This window comes from Lygodium microphyllum, chromosome 13 (genome assembly GCF_053477565.2).
Source record: "Lygodium microphyllum isolate KBCC chromosome 13, Lygodium_microphyllum_v1.1.10, whole genome shotgun sequence".
Taxonomy (NCBI): Eukaryota; Viridiplantae; Streptophyta; class Polypodiopsida; order Schizaeales; family Lygodiaceae; genus Lygodium; species Lygodium microphyllum.
In genome coordinates this window covers 5,649,873-5,663,535 of record NC_141147.1, presented here as the reverse complement: position 1 = coordinate 5,663,535, position 13,663 = coordinate 5,649,873, and the positions used below count along the sequence as shown (strand labels likewise).

At 40.4% G+C, this 13,663-nt stretch overlaps 1 protein-coding gene across 5 annotated transcripts in view; it reads left to right on the top strand.

The window, feature by feature from the left end:
• The first annotated feature begins 12,245 nt into the window (after positions 1-12,245).
• Positions 12,246-13,663, top strand: part of LOC148026304 (uncharacterized) — a 51,515-nt gene continuing 50,097 nt past the window's right edge. The window contains exons 1-3 of one of the 5 annotated variants that reach the window (XM_087690722.1): positions 12,256-12,472; positions 12,614-13,149; positions 13,247-13,459. In XM_087690722.1, the coding sequence (XP_087546848.1) occupies positions 13,033-13,149; positions 13,247-13,459 (330 nt within the window). In that variant the 5' untranslated portion in view covers positions 12,256-12,472; positions 12,614-13,032. Of the gene's footprint in view, positions 13,150-13,246; positions 13,460-13,663 lie in introns of all 5 variants that reach the window. The other 4 variants (XM_087690726.1, XM_087690725.1, XM_087690721.1 and 1 more) reach the window with 4 other exon arrangements.

The following is a 13,663-nucleotide window of genomic DNA, read 5'->3' as shown; positions in this document are numbered from 1 at the left end:
CTCTCTCTCTCTCTCTCTCTCTCTCTCTCTCTCTCTCTCTCTCTCTCTCTCTCTCTCTCTCTCTCTCTCTCTCTCTCTCTCTCTCTCTCTCTCTCTCTCTCTCTCTCTCAAGCTATCTTAGTGGAGCACATGGGGGCATAGAAGATAGCATCACCGCCCCCAAAACTAATCACACATCCAACAACATGCCATTGCAATGAGCTAGCTACATTGACATCGTTCCAATTCAAGCTAGGCAACTGTTATTTTCAAAAACTTGGGTGCAAGGCAAGTGTTCTTATATGTCTCTATTTGTCTCTCTCTCTCTCTCTCTCTCTCTCTCTCTCTCTCTCTCTCTCTCTCTCTCTCTCTCTCTCTCTCTCTCTCTCTCTCTCTCTCTCTCTCTCTCTCTCTCTCTCTCTCTCTCTCTCTCTCTCTCTCTCTCACACACACACACACACACACACACACACAGCATGTGCTTGTGTACAATATTTTGGTCTCTAATTCATAATTTTTGTTTTATTTATTGACTTTTTTTTCATAATGAGTGGAGAATATATTAGATTAAAGGAAGTGATGTATACCTCAACTACCATAGGTGGATTTTCAAAAATGTATTCTAGACTCTTTTAAGGCTATTATAAAATACTTTGAAAGACTTATCTTTGCTACAAAAGGTTTTCAAATAGGTCAAGACATCACTACAAATACTCTACCAAAGACCTACCGGTACCATCAATCTCACTAAGGACTTCAAGATTTGATCATTACTGCATGACTGTATTGCCATGATGGCTAAAGCACAAACAACATTCCAAAGCTTAAATTTGTAGTCATCTCTCTACCATTCTTTTTACCAAAGAGGATAAGCTTGGGATCCATGCTTTCATTAAACCTCCCATTCGAGTCCACTCTTGGAGCCCTCCAAAGTCTTTTGCTCTTTCTACATTCCCAAAAAAGATGTCTAGCAGTTTCAGTCTCTCTACCATTGAGCCCATAGAGAGGTGATACTTGGAGGTCTTTATGCATGCTTCTCAAGTAGGACCTGGTACTTCTACATTTCCATAGGGGTTTGCCTTTTAGCCAAAGTGAGGAACTTATAGGGGTTGGCATTGTTGATGAGATTGGATGAAGGCCAATCTATACTAACCCTATCCAATTGGTGCTATAGAAAGTCAACCTCCCCTTCATTGAGGTTGAAGTGCATCTTGACTTGTTCTAGCTCCAAGAAGTAGAGATTCCTACTATTCCACATGTCTTTGAGATGTCTTTCCACCTAATTAGTCCTTTCTTAGCTAGCCACACAAGCAAGACTGGGCTGGATCTCCATGGGATTGATGGGGTCCTCAAAGGCAAATATGCAAGTCCACATTATCTGGTTAAGGGATGAGTCCCCTTTTTGTCTTTAGCCCCTACCCACTTAGCCTCCTTAAGAACTTCTTGCCATGCAGTAACTATTCTTTGGGCTAGTATGGTCTCCCTTGCTTGTTCAACTCTAAGGGCTTTAAAGAAGAAGGAGCTAGGAATATCTCCCATTAAGGCCCACTGCCCCTTCAGCTATACTTTCACAACTTCAACTTTAGCCATTTGCATAGTGTTAAGAAAGTGCTCCACTAATCTGAGCAATTGATGCAAATGACAGTCACTAAATTGAAGAAACTGAACCAAAAGGATACACTTGTATGCTCTTTGGGCAGCGGAGAGAGTATTTCTTTGGGTCCTAGCTTGTTCCTTGGCATACTTCTTGGCAGCTTGGGTTATTGATGAGATAGAGTTTATCCAATTGGCAATCGTGTCTTTGTGATAACTATTGGTTAGCTTCAAGGTGTCCTTCAATTGCTAGCAATAAACCTCTTTATTAAGAAAGGAAGTGTTGAACCTAAAGGGGGGTGGGCCGCAATGATTATCCTCCCCCCTTTACAATCTAAGGGTGCATAGTATCAGAGTATGATCAGAAGCCATCATTTTTGTAAGGATCTCTCTAATTGAGTGGCCCACCAAGCATTCCAACATGCTTGTTATGCCAAGTGAAGGGGGAGTTGCTATCATTCCCAAAGGCTAATGCTATATCAATCAAATATTGAGAGACTTCCATATTATGCCACCTATACCTTTCTTGAGTGATCATATAGCCCCCTTCATGTGACATGTCACTCCTCCACAAGGTCATGTTATAATCTCTAAAGAGGATGGTGTTTTGATCGGATAGCTTACCTTTTATTTCTTCCTAAAGCCGACCATGATCAGCATAGGAGTTGGGCCCGTACACCAAGAGAATGCCTCTCATCCCTAGCTCGACAAAGTCTTCGAGCACCATGTAACCTTTGAAGAGCAGACCTTTGGCTTGGTTGGCAATGATTTTAACCTCCTACAAGCCTAAAATATTTGGCTTGTATTTCCTAATGATGTGTCTGCATGCATCCTTTTTGAACTCTCCTCTAATCACCTAACATTCTAGGAAATAATAATAAGCCTATTCACAGATGTGTATCTTGTCATCTTCGTCTTCCTCCTTGTCCAGAACTGCATGGAAGTTTCTATCAACAAGATGTTTACGTGCCAACTTCTTAGGCGAGATCTTATTATTCTTCTTGCCTTGGTTATGCAACCCTCCTTTGGGTGTAGTATTCTCTTTATTGGCCATTGAGTTCCCTTTGACAAGTTGGGGTGAGGATTGTGTGTCCTAAATTAGCTTTGGAGGGGCCTTGATTGTTGTTTCCTTGTCTCTAGTAGCCTGCTCCTTCACCTTACCTTCTTTCCTCTCGGCCTCCTGGTTGTTGGATCGAGGCTACATGGCCTGCTTGGGGGTTCCTCTCTTGCTGGCTTCTTTTGAGCTGGCAATTTCTTCCTACTTGTTCTTGTGAGAGTAATTTCTTGCATAATGTCCCCCTTCCCTGCACATGAAATAGGTGTTTAGGAAGGGAGAAAACTTGACTTTGACTAGGAGCTCAATACCATTAGGGTCAAATAGCTCCAATACTTCAGCGATGCGATTTGTTATTTTCTAACCCATAGGATGCAAACTTTATTTTCTATCCTGAGTAATCCATTAGGGCTAGAGGTAGCAAGGACTTGCCCAGGGCATCTACCAAGCACGAAAGTTCCCCAACCATCTAGGATGGAAGGGTGGGAAAACTAACCCAAACACGGCATTCAATTTGTAGCACTTCTTCTGGATTGAAGTTGGCTCTCCATGGGAGGGAATACACCAAGTTACCTTGAAACCCCACCGCTGATTTGAAGACAAAGTCTCTATCAACCTTAAAAGTGACCATGCCAAAAAAAAAAAGCCCATACCAATGAAGTGGTATTGAACTAGGCATGCCTTTGCTCTAAAGGTGGTCCAAAACCATTGGGAGAACTTTTCCTCCATACAAGGCCTTCCAAGAAAATACATATAGAGGCCACAATTAAGATACTCCAAATACCTTTGATTAAGGCGTTGAAGAGAGAAGTAGATTGGTGTTTAGGCCATGATCCTCCCCTCACCCAATGAGGCACTCGTCATCTGTTGAAGTCTTATTGATATGCTTGTAGTGCCTTCTCGACCTCCTGCACTTCCTGTTGTACATTAACAACCCCCAGATAGTCCATCTCCATGTCTTCATCCCCCTTCAGTTGCTTTATCGAGCTTCCAAGCTTGCTCTCACCATCAAGGTTTCTCTTGCATGGCTCTATGCATGCAAGCCACATTACCATGTGGCATGTGCAGGGTTAATGGGAGTAAATCCCCTAAAAGGGAATGCACATGTGGCAACCAACCTTTATTTACCATTTTGTTGGATTCCTACAACTTGTTATTTGTTGAATGTTTTTGAACCTTCAATTTCCTTTCCTTTAATAGGAACATGGTTTGCACATATTTGATTGTTATAAAATTTCTATCAAGGATATTTTTCCACACATAAGCATACTTAAGTTTTGAAGATTCATTACAACTCTATCTTCTCATGGATCTAACACAATATTTGAGAGGAAAACCAAACTTGCATAATGTCTACCTTCCCATGGCAAATAACAAAGTATATGCTAGTTCTCAATATTTATTATACAAAATTTTAGAGGCGAGATCCAATATGTTATCATGGGTGAGTGAAAGAGATCATGAGAAAGAGAAAGTGCATGAAAAACATTTACTGTTTATGTCTTAACTCTATTAAATTGCACAAGCTTGCTCAAGTGAGAAAGGCGTGAGAAAAAAGAAGTATGCAAAAGAGCATACTTATACATTTGCACTCCAAAATGGCCATTCCACCCAACAATGTGGGTCATGGAACTCTAGTACTTTTTGTTGAGGATAATTTGAGAAGTTCATAGGCAATCATGAAATTAGGCAGTAACTAAGTGTAAAGATTATGGAGCTTTAAAATGAAGATAATGTATGAAGTTGCTAAAAAAATATCTACCTAAGAACAACTTAAACTCTAAGAGCTGGGTCAGCCTAGGGTGAGTGGGGCCAACACCTTAAAAATTGTACCCCCCTCACACAGAGGGGAGGAGAGAAAAAGAAATACCCGTAATCAATGAGTCAATGCCCGCTGTTCAAATATGAAAATTTAAAATAAATATTCTCATTAGATGTGTCATCTAGTTGACACAAACATATCTCGGCTTGCCAACTGCTAACCAATCAAAGAGAAGCATTTTCGTTCACCCTACTAACCAATTAGAGAGGAGCATTTTCCTTCACCTTACTAGCACAATGTTTTTTCAATGTGGTAGTAGGGTGAGTGTAAAGCGAAGCTAACCCCACTCACCTTGTAGATCTTAGGTGCAACTCCTAAGTGCGACCAAGGGTTAGGAAGGGGAGTGGGGTTCGACTCTCCTTACTAACCCTAAGTGTGACCAAGATACCATAAAATTCATGCGTTTCGAACGCCGCAGAGGAAAATCACCAATCCTCAGCATTTGAAGTTGTTTGGCTGGCCAACTCCATGTGAAGACGCTCCAACGACTCTTTGGCTCGTCTCCATGTGCGTGAGTGTCTACAGGTGAGTTCGAAACAGTGGGACAGCACCAAGCACGATTAGCCAGTTAACTGCGATTAGTAATAACTTATCATTTTCGTGCGATACTTTCATGGTTGGTTATTTTATGGTGAAAACTGTAGGTCGGACGAGGAGCGTATTTTATTTAATTCGAAAGTGCTTAAGAGTACTATGCTTAATCAAATGCCATGTACGACCTGGACGAGGAGGATAGAGAAGGAGGCAATGTAGATGGGGGTTGCGATGCTTGAAGTTGTTGACTTGCAAGAGGCGACCATGAAAGAAGACGATGTAGATGGGGGTCATGATCCTTGAAGCTCTCTCTCTCTCTCTCTCTCTCTCTCTCTCTCTCTCTCCCCGCCCCCCTGCCCCGCGGGGCGGTATGTCGGGTTAGATAGCCTTTATGCAAGGCTGTTTCAAGGTGCCCACAATTGTGCATACAGACAGAGCTGGTGGTGCCAGGGAGCTGGCCAACTAACAATGAAGCCCGGGTCATCATGGGACTTGGTTGGCCCCAGCCTGCCTGGTCCTCCTCCACGTCGGCCTCTCTCTCACAGGCTTCCTGGGTGGAGCGCCTAGGGCTGTGGAAGGCAGCATCGCCACCCCCAAAATCCATCACACAATCCAACGACACGCCATTGCGATGAGTTGGCTACCCGTGCTACATCATTCCAATAATTCTCGTTTTCAAAAAATTGGGTGCAAGGTAAGTGCTCTTATATGCCTTCAATTTAGAGAGCATTTATTTATTTTTTAATCCATTCATTGAGAGAGAGAGAGAGAGAGATTGTGCACAAGATTTTGTCCTCTCATTCAAAAAGTTTGTGTTATTTGTTGAATGTTCTTGCACCTTCAATTTCCTTTCCCTTAATCCGAACATGATGATTGCACAAATTTGGGGTTTTATCATTATAAAATTTCTATCAAGAATTTTTTCAATTTGTAAGCACACTTGAGCTTCAAAGATTCATAATTATACTATCTTTTCATGGAAATGACAGTGTTTGAGAGGAAAACCAAACTTATATAATGCTTATCTTCCCGTGGCAAATAATAAGGTATATATGTTAGTTTCAATATTTGTTATATAGTATTTTAGAGATGGAGTCCAATGTGCTTTTATATGTCTTCTATATATATATATATATATAGAGAGAGAGAGAGAGAGAGAGATTTTGATTTTGTACAATATTTTCTCCTCTCATTCATAAAGTTTATGTTATTTGTTGAATGTACTTGCACCTCCAATTTCATTTCCCTTAATAGAAACATGATTGCACAGATTTGGGATTGTATCATTATAAAATTTCTATCAAGAAAATTTTCAATGTGTAAGCACACTTGAGTTTCAAAGATTCATAATTTCACTATCTTCTCATGGAAATGACACACTGTTTGAGAGGAAAACCAAACTTGCATATGCTTACCTTCCTGTGACAAATAACAAGGTATATATGTTATTTTTCAATATTTGTTATATAGTAATTTAGAGATGGAATCCAATGTGCTATCATGGTTGAGTGAAGAGCAAAGTTACATTTACTATTTACGTCTTAACTCTATCGATTTGCACAAGCCTACTCGAGTGAGAAAAAGGAAGTATGCAAAAGAGCATGCACATATGTTTGCACTTCGAAGTGCCCCTTCCATGTGGACCAAGCAACAGGAATCATGAAACACTAGTACTTTTTTGTTGAGGATAAAAAAAACTAGCCGAGAAAAATTTGTAACACTAAGAGTTGGGTTAGCGGGTGAGCGGGGCAAATGATTGAAAAATCATACCTCTCTCACCTTGAGGTCACACCACAATGTAGAGGGAAGGAAAGAATACGCGATACATCCATAATCAATGCATCGACACCCGTTGTTCAGAGCTGAAAATTAAAGAGAAATATTCTCATTGGATGCACTCATTTGGCTGACACCAACATAGCTCAACTTGCCATCTACGAAACAATTAGAGAGGGGCATTTTCTTTCACCCTGCTAGCACCACGTTTTTTTATTGTGCGAGGTAAGTACGGGGGGAAGCTAACCCCACTCACCTTGTGGCTGACACAAACATAGCTCATTGGATGCACTAAATTGGTTGACACAAACATAGGTCAACTTGCCATTTGCGAAACGATTAGAAAGGGGCATTTTCTTTCACCCTGCTAGCACCACGTTTTTTTAATGTGCAAGGTAAGTATGGGGGAAAGCTAACCCCGCTCACCTTGTTGCTCCCGAGTGCGACCATGGGGAGTGGCGTTCAACTCTCCCTACTAACCATGATTGGGACACAACTCTAAGGCCTTCCAAAGGTTGGCCAAAAATAAACACCCGACATACCATAAAATTCGTGCATTTTGACTGGCCTGGAGGAAAGTGTCCAATTCTCAGCATTTGAAGTTGAGAACATAGGTTTGACTGGCCAACCCCATGTGAAGACGCTCTAACGACTCTCTGGCTGTCGTCTCCATGTGAGCGCCCATAGGTGAGCTGGAGACCGTGGGACAGAACCAACCATGATTAGTTAACTGCGATTACTAATAATTTATCATTTTCGTTCGATATTCACATCGTTGGTGATTTGTTGTCGAAAGCGAAGGCGGGACGAGGAGAGTATTTTATTTAATTCGATGGAGTGTATATATATTTTATTTTCTCGACCAGGAGGGGTGCGGGCATTGTTTTGTTTAAAAAATTAATGAGAATTTTAGAATGTGATTGGATGATAAGCCATCGTTACGCATTGCACTTTCAGGAAACTAAATATTTTAGCGGAGGTCGGCCAACCGCCCCTTTTTGTTTGGGCTTTTCTTTGCGATAGTTGCAACTTTTGATTCTGCTCACGTGCCTTCCTTTCGTTTGACCGCATTTCCATTAGATTTTGATTAAACACTCTCGACCTTTTAGGGCGGTGCTTTTGCCATCGTGCACATGACGTCATTTTGTTCACCTGACGTCATTTTACTGGTGTAGAGCCTTATAATACGGCACGTTTCCTTACTTTTGGATAATTAATACTTCCAGATTTCTAAATTCCCATTTTGTTTTAAAAAAAGAACTGCACTGGCGTTCAAGGACAACCATTGCATAGTCTAGGTACAACACTAAAGTGTAAGTAACAGGTCTGGGGACAAAAAAAAAAAAAAACCACACACACACACATATATATATATAGAGAGAGAGAGAGAGAGAGAGATATGGCTGAAGCCCCAAGGGCATAGCATGGAGAAGTAGAACTATGCCGTCTACATTAAATGCTAAAAGACGTATCTATTCGAATGGCAAATGATGCAAAGGTTTTGCAAACTTTTGTTATTAGGGGTATCATTTGTGAATGGAAGCTCCATTACGAGATTCATGCTACACAACTAAACTCGACCATGTGCAAAGATGATAAGCTCTAAAAAAGAAGCTACAAGCATTTAAGTTCAAAAGTATTTTCAAGTTAGTGTAATGTTCACTAAAGACATTTTTGCGAACCAAGATAAAAGTTTTCAATTGAAAAATGTGTAGGCTTCCATATAACATTTATTGTGTTATGTCACAATGAGTTGTCAAGACTAGTAAGGGTTGCATCGATCATAAATTGTAAGAATGGCCCATACGGTTTTTGCCATCTTTATAAGTACTAGCATTCCTTGCACACTTCACATTTTCACATGGTCTTATGGTGGGTTGACAAGAACCCCTTCAATCTCACAAATTTTCATGGTATAAACTGAGTTTTTCTATGAACACATTCACCTCATCAATGCGAAGGATTCCTTGCTTTAGAAAAATATGTTTGGAATCAAAGGAGTTCTTGTAATTTCTAAACGACTCAAAGTGAAGAAGCAATTCAAGGCTACTAATAATTTTACAACTCCTTAGCCATTAGATGTTTTGATTAAGCTCACAAGAATGGGCTTTTTGATGCCATACAAGTCACCTTTTACTAAGGGTTTAGGGGTCCTATCCATATTTGACGTGGATTTAGCTATTTATACCACATTACATTGAAGGTGTTATATTTTTGGGGGTACAATGGATCTATTGTTTGTAATTTTGTTACTCTCTCCTAAAGATGTAGGGCCCATGTCTAACCTCTACACAAGCTAAAAATCACTTATGGTTTTATTTCTAGCATGAGCCAATGGCCTTTTGAGTGACTTCTCATATTGTGGATAAGTGCCATGAGGGTTGGGGGCCTTTAAGTGAATAAGTGGCAAAACCTATCTTTAGAATAGAAGAGTGAATTATGCGCCACTTGTGTTGCTTGATTTACCTCCTTATCATATGTGAAATGCTACCCTCTCTATTTCACTATAAGCAAAAGAAAGTGCATCCCTTGCATCTTTGGGAATGCTCATTTTCCCATTCCTTGATGCACCTTGAAGACTTTTTATTAAGAGTTATTTGGAAACATATGAGGATTCGTAATGTTTTATAGTGTGAAGATACATTACTAAGAATGTTATTTACAACATCATGTGAACGTCTAGAGAGCAATGCCAACACCCAATCTGAACCTAGTCTTTGTGGAAGGTGCTAATGAACAAGTTCTCCCACAAGGGCAAAACTGGGAAAGCCTTGCAAGTTTCATTCTTTGTCTCATGTGCATGAGGGAAGAGGAGAATGTCCCTCAACTTTTTGGAGCTCTAGGGTGCATAAGGTGGGCTTACATGCACACATCACTCTTAAGAGAGCCCCTTTTCAAGATCAAGGATTGCTAAATGTGGAAACACTAAAGCTATGGAATGTAATTAGAGGTGTGATAATTGATGGAATATGGAGGTTTAAACACAATAACCTTTTGGGAACAAGCATATTGTGACCTCTTTGAGAGAAGAAGGGTTGATAATAAGGAAGAAGATTCTAGTAGTTTTGAAAGGTGCTAGAAAGTAGTGTATCACCTTCAAGGTAGGTAATAATTTTTCTTAACAGTCCTTATTTGGTTCATGAAGAAGGACCCATAATGTTGATATTTGTATTTGTTGCTTGAGATGATGTTGCATGTTGCACTTTAGATGATTATGCATATATACTCAATCTAATGGTTTTTTGATACATTACAAACCCTTGCTAGTACTCGGAAAGTATCTAGTAGTTGGTCTCGACTACGCTACTAGCTTCTATACCATATTTGATTATTCTTGGTGAGCATGCCATACCAGCTTTTCTCCGATAATTAGTTACGGACCATAATACAAAATGTGAATGTAGAAACATGCTCGAAAGAAACATGAGATAAAACCTACTCTTAACCATGTTGATAAGTTCCACAACAAAAAATGGTATTTAGTAACCCAATAAGTGCATTTTTTATGGTGCCAAATTGTAATGTTTGTATCTATGAGCTTTCGCCTTATGAATTAAGTTTATTTCACACACACACACACACACACACGCACGCACGCACGCACGCACGCACAAAGCCTCAATTGCAATTAGGGCTAACAAAACATCCTTTTCCTTACAAGGTCCATCTCATCCTCTTCAGAGAGTCTCATTGCATTGAGAAATAAAGAGGACATAGGAACGTTGCTAGCTCTATAATAACTCACAAGCCCACTAATATGCCACAAAAGCATATCCTTTAGTATTGCCAAATGAATTATATATTTGCCAAATTTTTTCCTCCTATTGTGTGATTGGCTTTATAATAGGCCAAACAAAAGCGCTAGCTCTATAATAACTCATAAGCCCACTAATATGCCACAAAAGCATATCCTTTAGTATTGCCAAATGAATTATATATTTGCCAAATTTTGTCCTCCTATTGTGTGATTGGCTTTACAATAGGCCAAACAAAAGCTATCGTTACCCTTTTTCCACCAAATGTCATAGAACTCTAAAGGTTGAGAGGTCTCATAATGAGAATTTATGGAAGTCAAAATAAGTTAAATATTTGTTGTTTAGATCTTGTAAATTACTATTTAGATGTAGATGTAAATGATCCTAGATTTCAAAGATATGATGAAGTGCTTTGACCTCCATCACGTCCCAGTTTTTAGCCCTTTTTAATTCCATTTTTTATTTCTAAGGAACACTCTTTAACGAAACATTTATTTTATTCTCATCTAAAAATGCAATAGAAAAAGATGTCCTTTTCAAATATGAATGGATTATGGTGTGAGCCACAACTTAAAAGAATGTGATTTCCTTGAGAATGTAATACCGAGAAGCTAGCTTCATGAAAGTTGAGAATATTAGAAATGTCCAAATATTCACGATCTTCACAAAGGTAACCCTAGTTTCATGGAAGTTGACAAAGTACAAGATGTTTTACTATCAAAAGGCAATTTATAGATTTTTTGCTTGGAAGGAGGATACAACAATGAGGCTTTAGACCTTTGTCACACCTAGGATATATAGGGCAAAAAGAACTCTACTATCCCTGCTTGTAGATAGTCCTATCATAGCGCTAGTGGGAGGGCAAGAGACTTCAATTTATTATTATTATTATTTGGGGGGGGGGGGTGTGAGCAAATATCCCCTGCATTATATCCCTTTTTCTCAGTATTTCTAGACATCTGCCAGTGCTTAACTTGGCTTTTTAGTGGCTAAGCATAGAGAATCACAATTATCTTTGATTCAAAAGTAGTTGATAATTGATCCGCATGCAAGTACTGTTTACTTTCACACAAGTAAGAGGGGTTCTGCAGATCAATGTAGAGAAGGTAACATCAAATTCAACTTCGTGGAATTAGGGTCGATTGTTAGTGAAACAAAGTATCCCCTCCCCTCGCAAAAGAAGTGTACTCCATCAATCTTATCAAGTTGATTTCTAATGTTGCATTCTTCTAGGCTATGATGTGTGGTGATATCCTACTCATTGTTCATAGTTCACTCACTCTCTCTCAATCTTCCTTGCTGTTAAGCGGCATGACCTGACCTTTGTAGGGTTTGTTCTTGTGCGTGAAGGCTTATTTCTTCATACATAATCCCCCTACCACTATTGATGTAGCAACTTGTGGAAGGCCTACTAGTACCACTCGTATGTGATGAATGTGAGTTCTAGAAGTGAAGAAATATTGTATTGGAGATGAAATAATATCTGTCGATACAAAAGTCGATAGCTAAGTCAAGTGCTTAGCTTACCTAACTCCCTTTGACTTATCTTACCATTGAGACTCTAAGTTCTACCCTCGAACCCATATTCCAGAATCCCCTTTGTCCCACTAATATTGTGCGGGACTTTTATTATTGATTTGGACCATATGGGTTCTGTTTTATTTGGTGGCTCAAAGGCCTCGCGAATTTCTATCACGCAGCTTTGGACCGCTCGCCCCATGTGAACCTTCCTGGAGGCCGCAAGGCTTTCATTTGCCATCTGCAGTCAAATGAGTCTCTACTTTGAATTCCGTCTCCTTTTTTTCTTTTCGCTGAATGATTCCTCTCTCTCTCTCTCTCTCTCTCTCGCGGAGACCCACGATAATTGCCAATTTGTTGTTATTTATCTCCCGCATCAACGTACACAGCTTGCGAGACTTGTGACCATGACTGGTCTGTAATCGTCTCCGGAAATTGCAGGCATGAAAGGATCCGATCCCTTCAGTCTCTTCTCCTCCTTTGAAACGGTTTTTTGAGTACTCCATCGCTGTCATTTCCTCTCGAATCGGCCATCGTCTGCTGCCTCTCCTGCTATTTAACAGCAAAATGTGATTCTTTCAGAAATGCTTCTCTTTTACGGCCAACCAGATCATCGTTCTCACGGGGCAACCGGCCGCATTTGCGTGCCGATAACCCTGCGCACGTTCCTCTCCCGTGATTCAACCGGACCTGGATGTTGGATTGGCATCTTGTAGGCGACCGCGTGCTGTATCCTTCTTGTGGAACGGGCACTTCTGAAGCATTCGCAGTCAGCTTAACGATTGCGCCAAGGATCTCGTTCCCATGATCAGAAGAGCAGTTATGGCTTTGATCGGTTTGGGAGCTCACCGAAACGGTCCTTGAACCTTCTCAGATCAATTATTCAGTCTCCATTCTTACTCCTTGCAACGCATTGGTAGTTACATCTCGGCGTTCCCATGCATACCCTCCAGACTTGACAGCTTTCTCCATGTGCTTTGCTGGATTTTCCTCCTCATTCTATGCGTCTCTGGTTTCCGCATGCAGCAATCACCAGAGGGCGTCAACATCATTGCTCGTTCATTCCAGTGTTTGTCACTGCAAATGTATATTGCTTTCAGAACGTTGCAAATATACAAGTACGGAGCATACCTGTGGAATTGCAGAAGTCTAAGGTTAAAAATTGACAGATCAAACGTGTAATCTGATGTTAATCTTCTTCTATATTTGCAACAGGGAGGATTACTGTCAACCTGGTGTAGTTCTAGGGGAGTAAATCAGCAGAAGGGCAATGCTATAGCAAGGCACACAGCTCATTCTTTATATAGGTTTGTGCCATCAAGAATGGAAAGAGTTCAGGAAATGATGATGGCAACATCCAACATGTTCCATGATAGAAGGCAGTCCTGGTCAGTGAACAGCTTTGTTCAGAGGACAACGATGCATGCAGTGAGTTACTCTCTTGTCTGGACTGGAAAGTGCAGCTGAATACAGATACTGGATTGCAGCTCACAAGGAAGGCCATTGATATCTGTAAAATGCTGTTGTAGTAGGTTGGATAATTGCAAAAACTGATTATAGCAATTGATAACTCCCTGCACCTCATGTTTCTTTCATGTTATCCAAGTTCAGGCCCTGCTTGTTGGTGTTGCT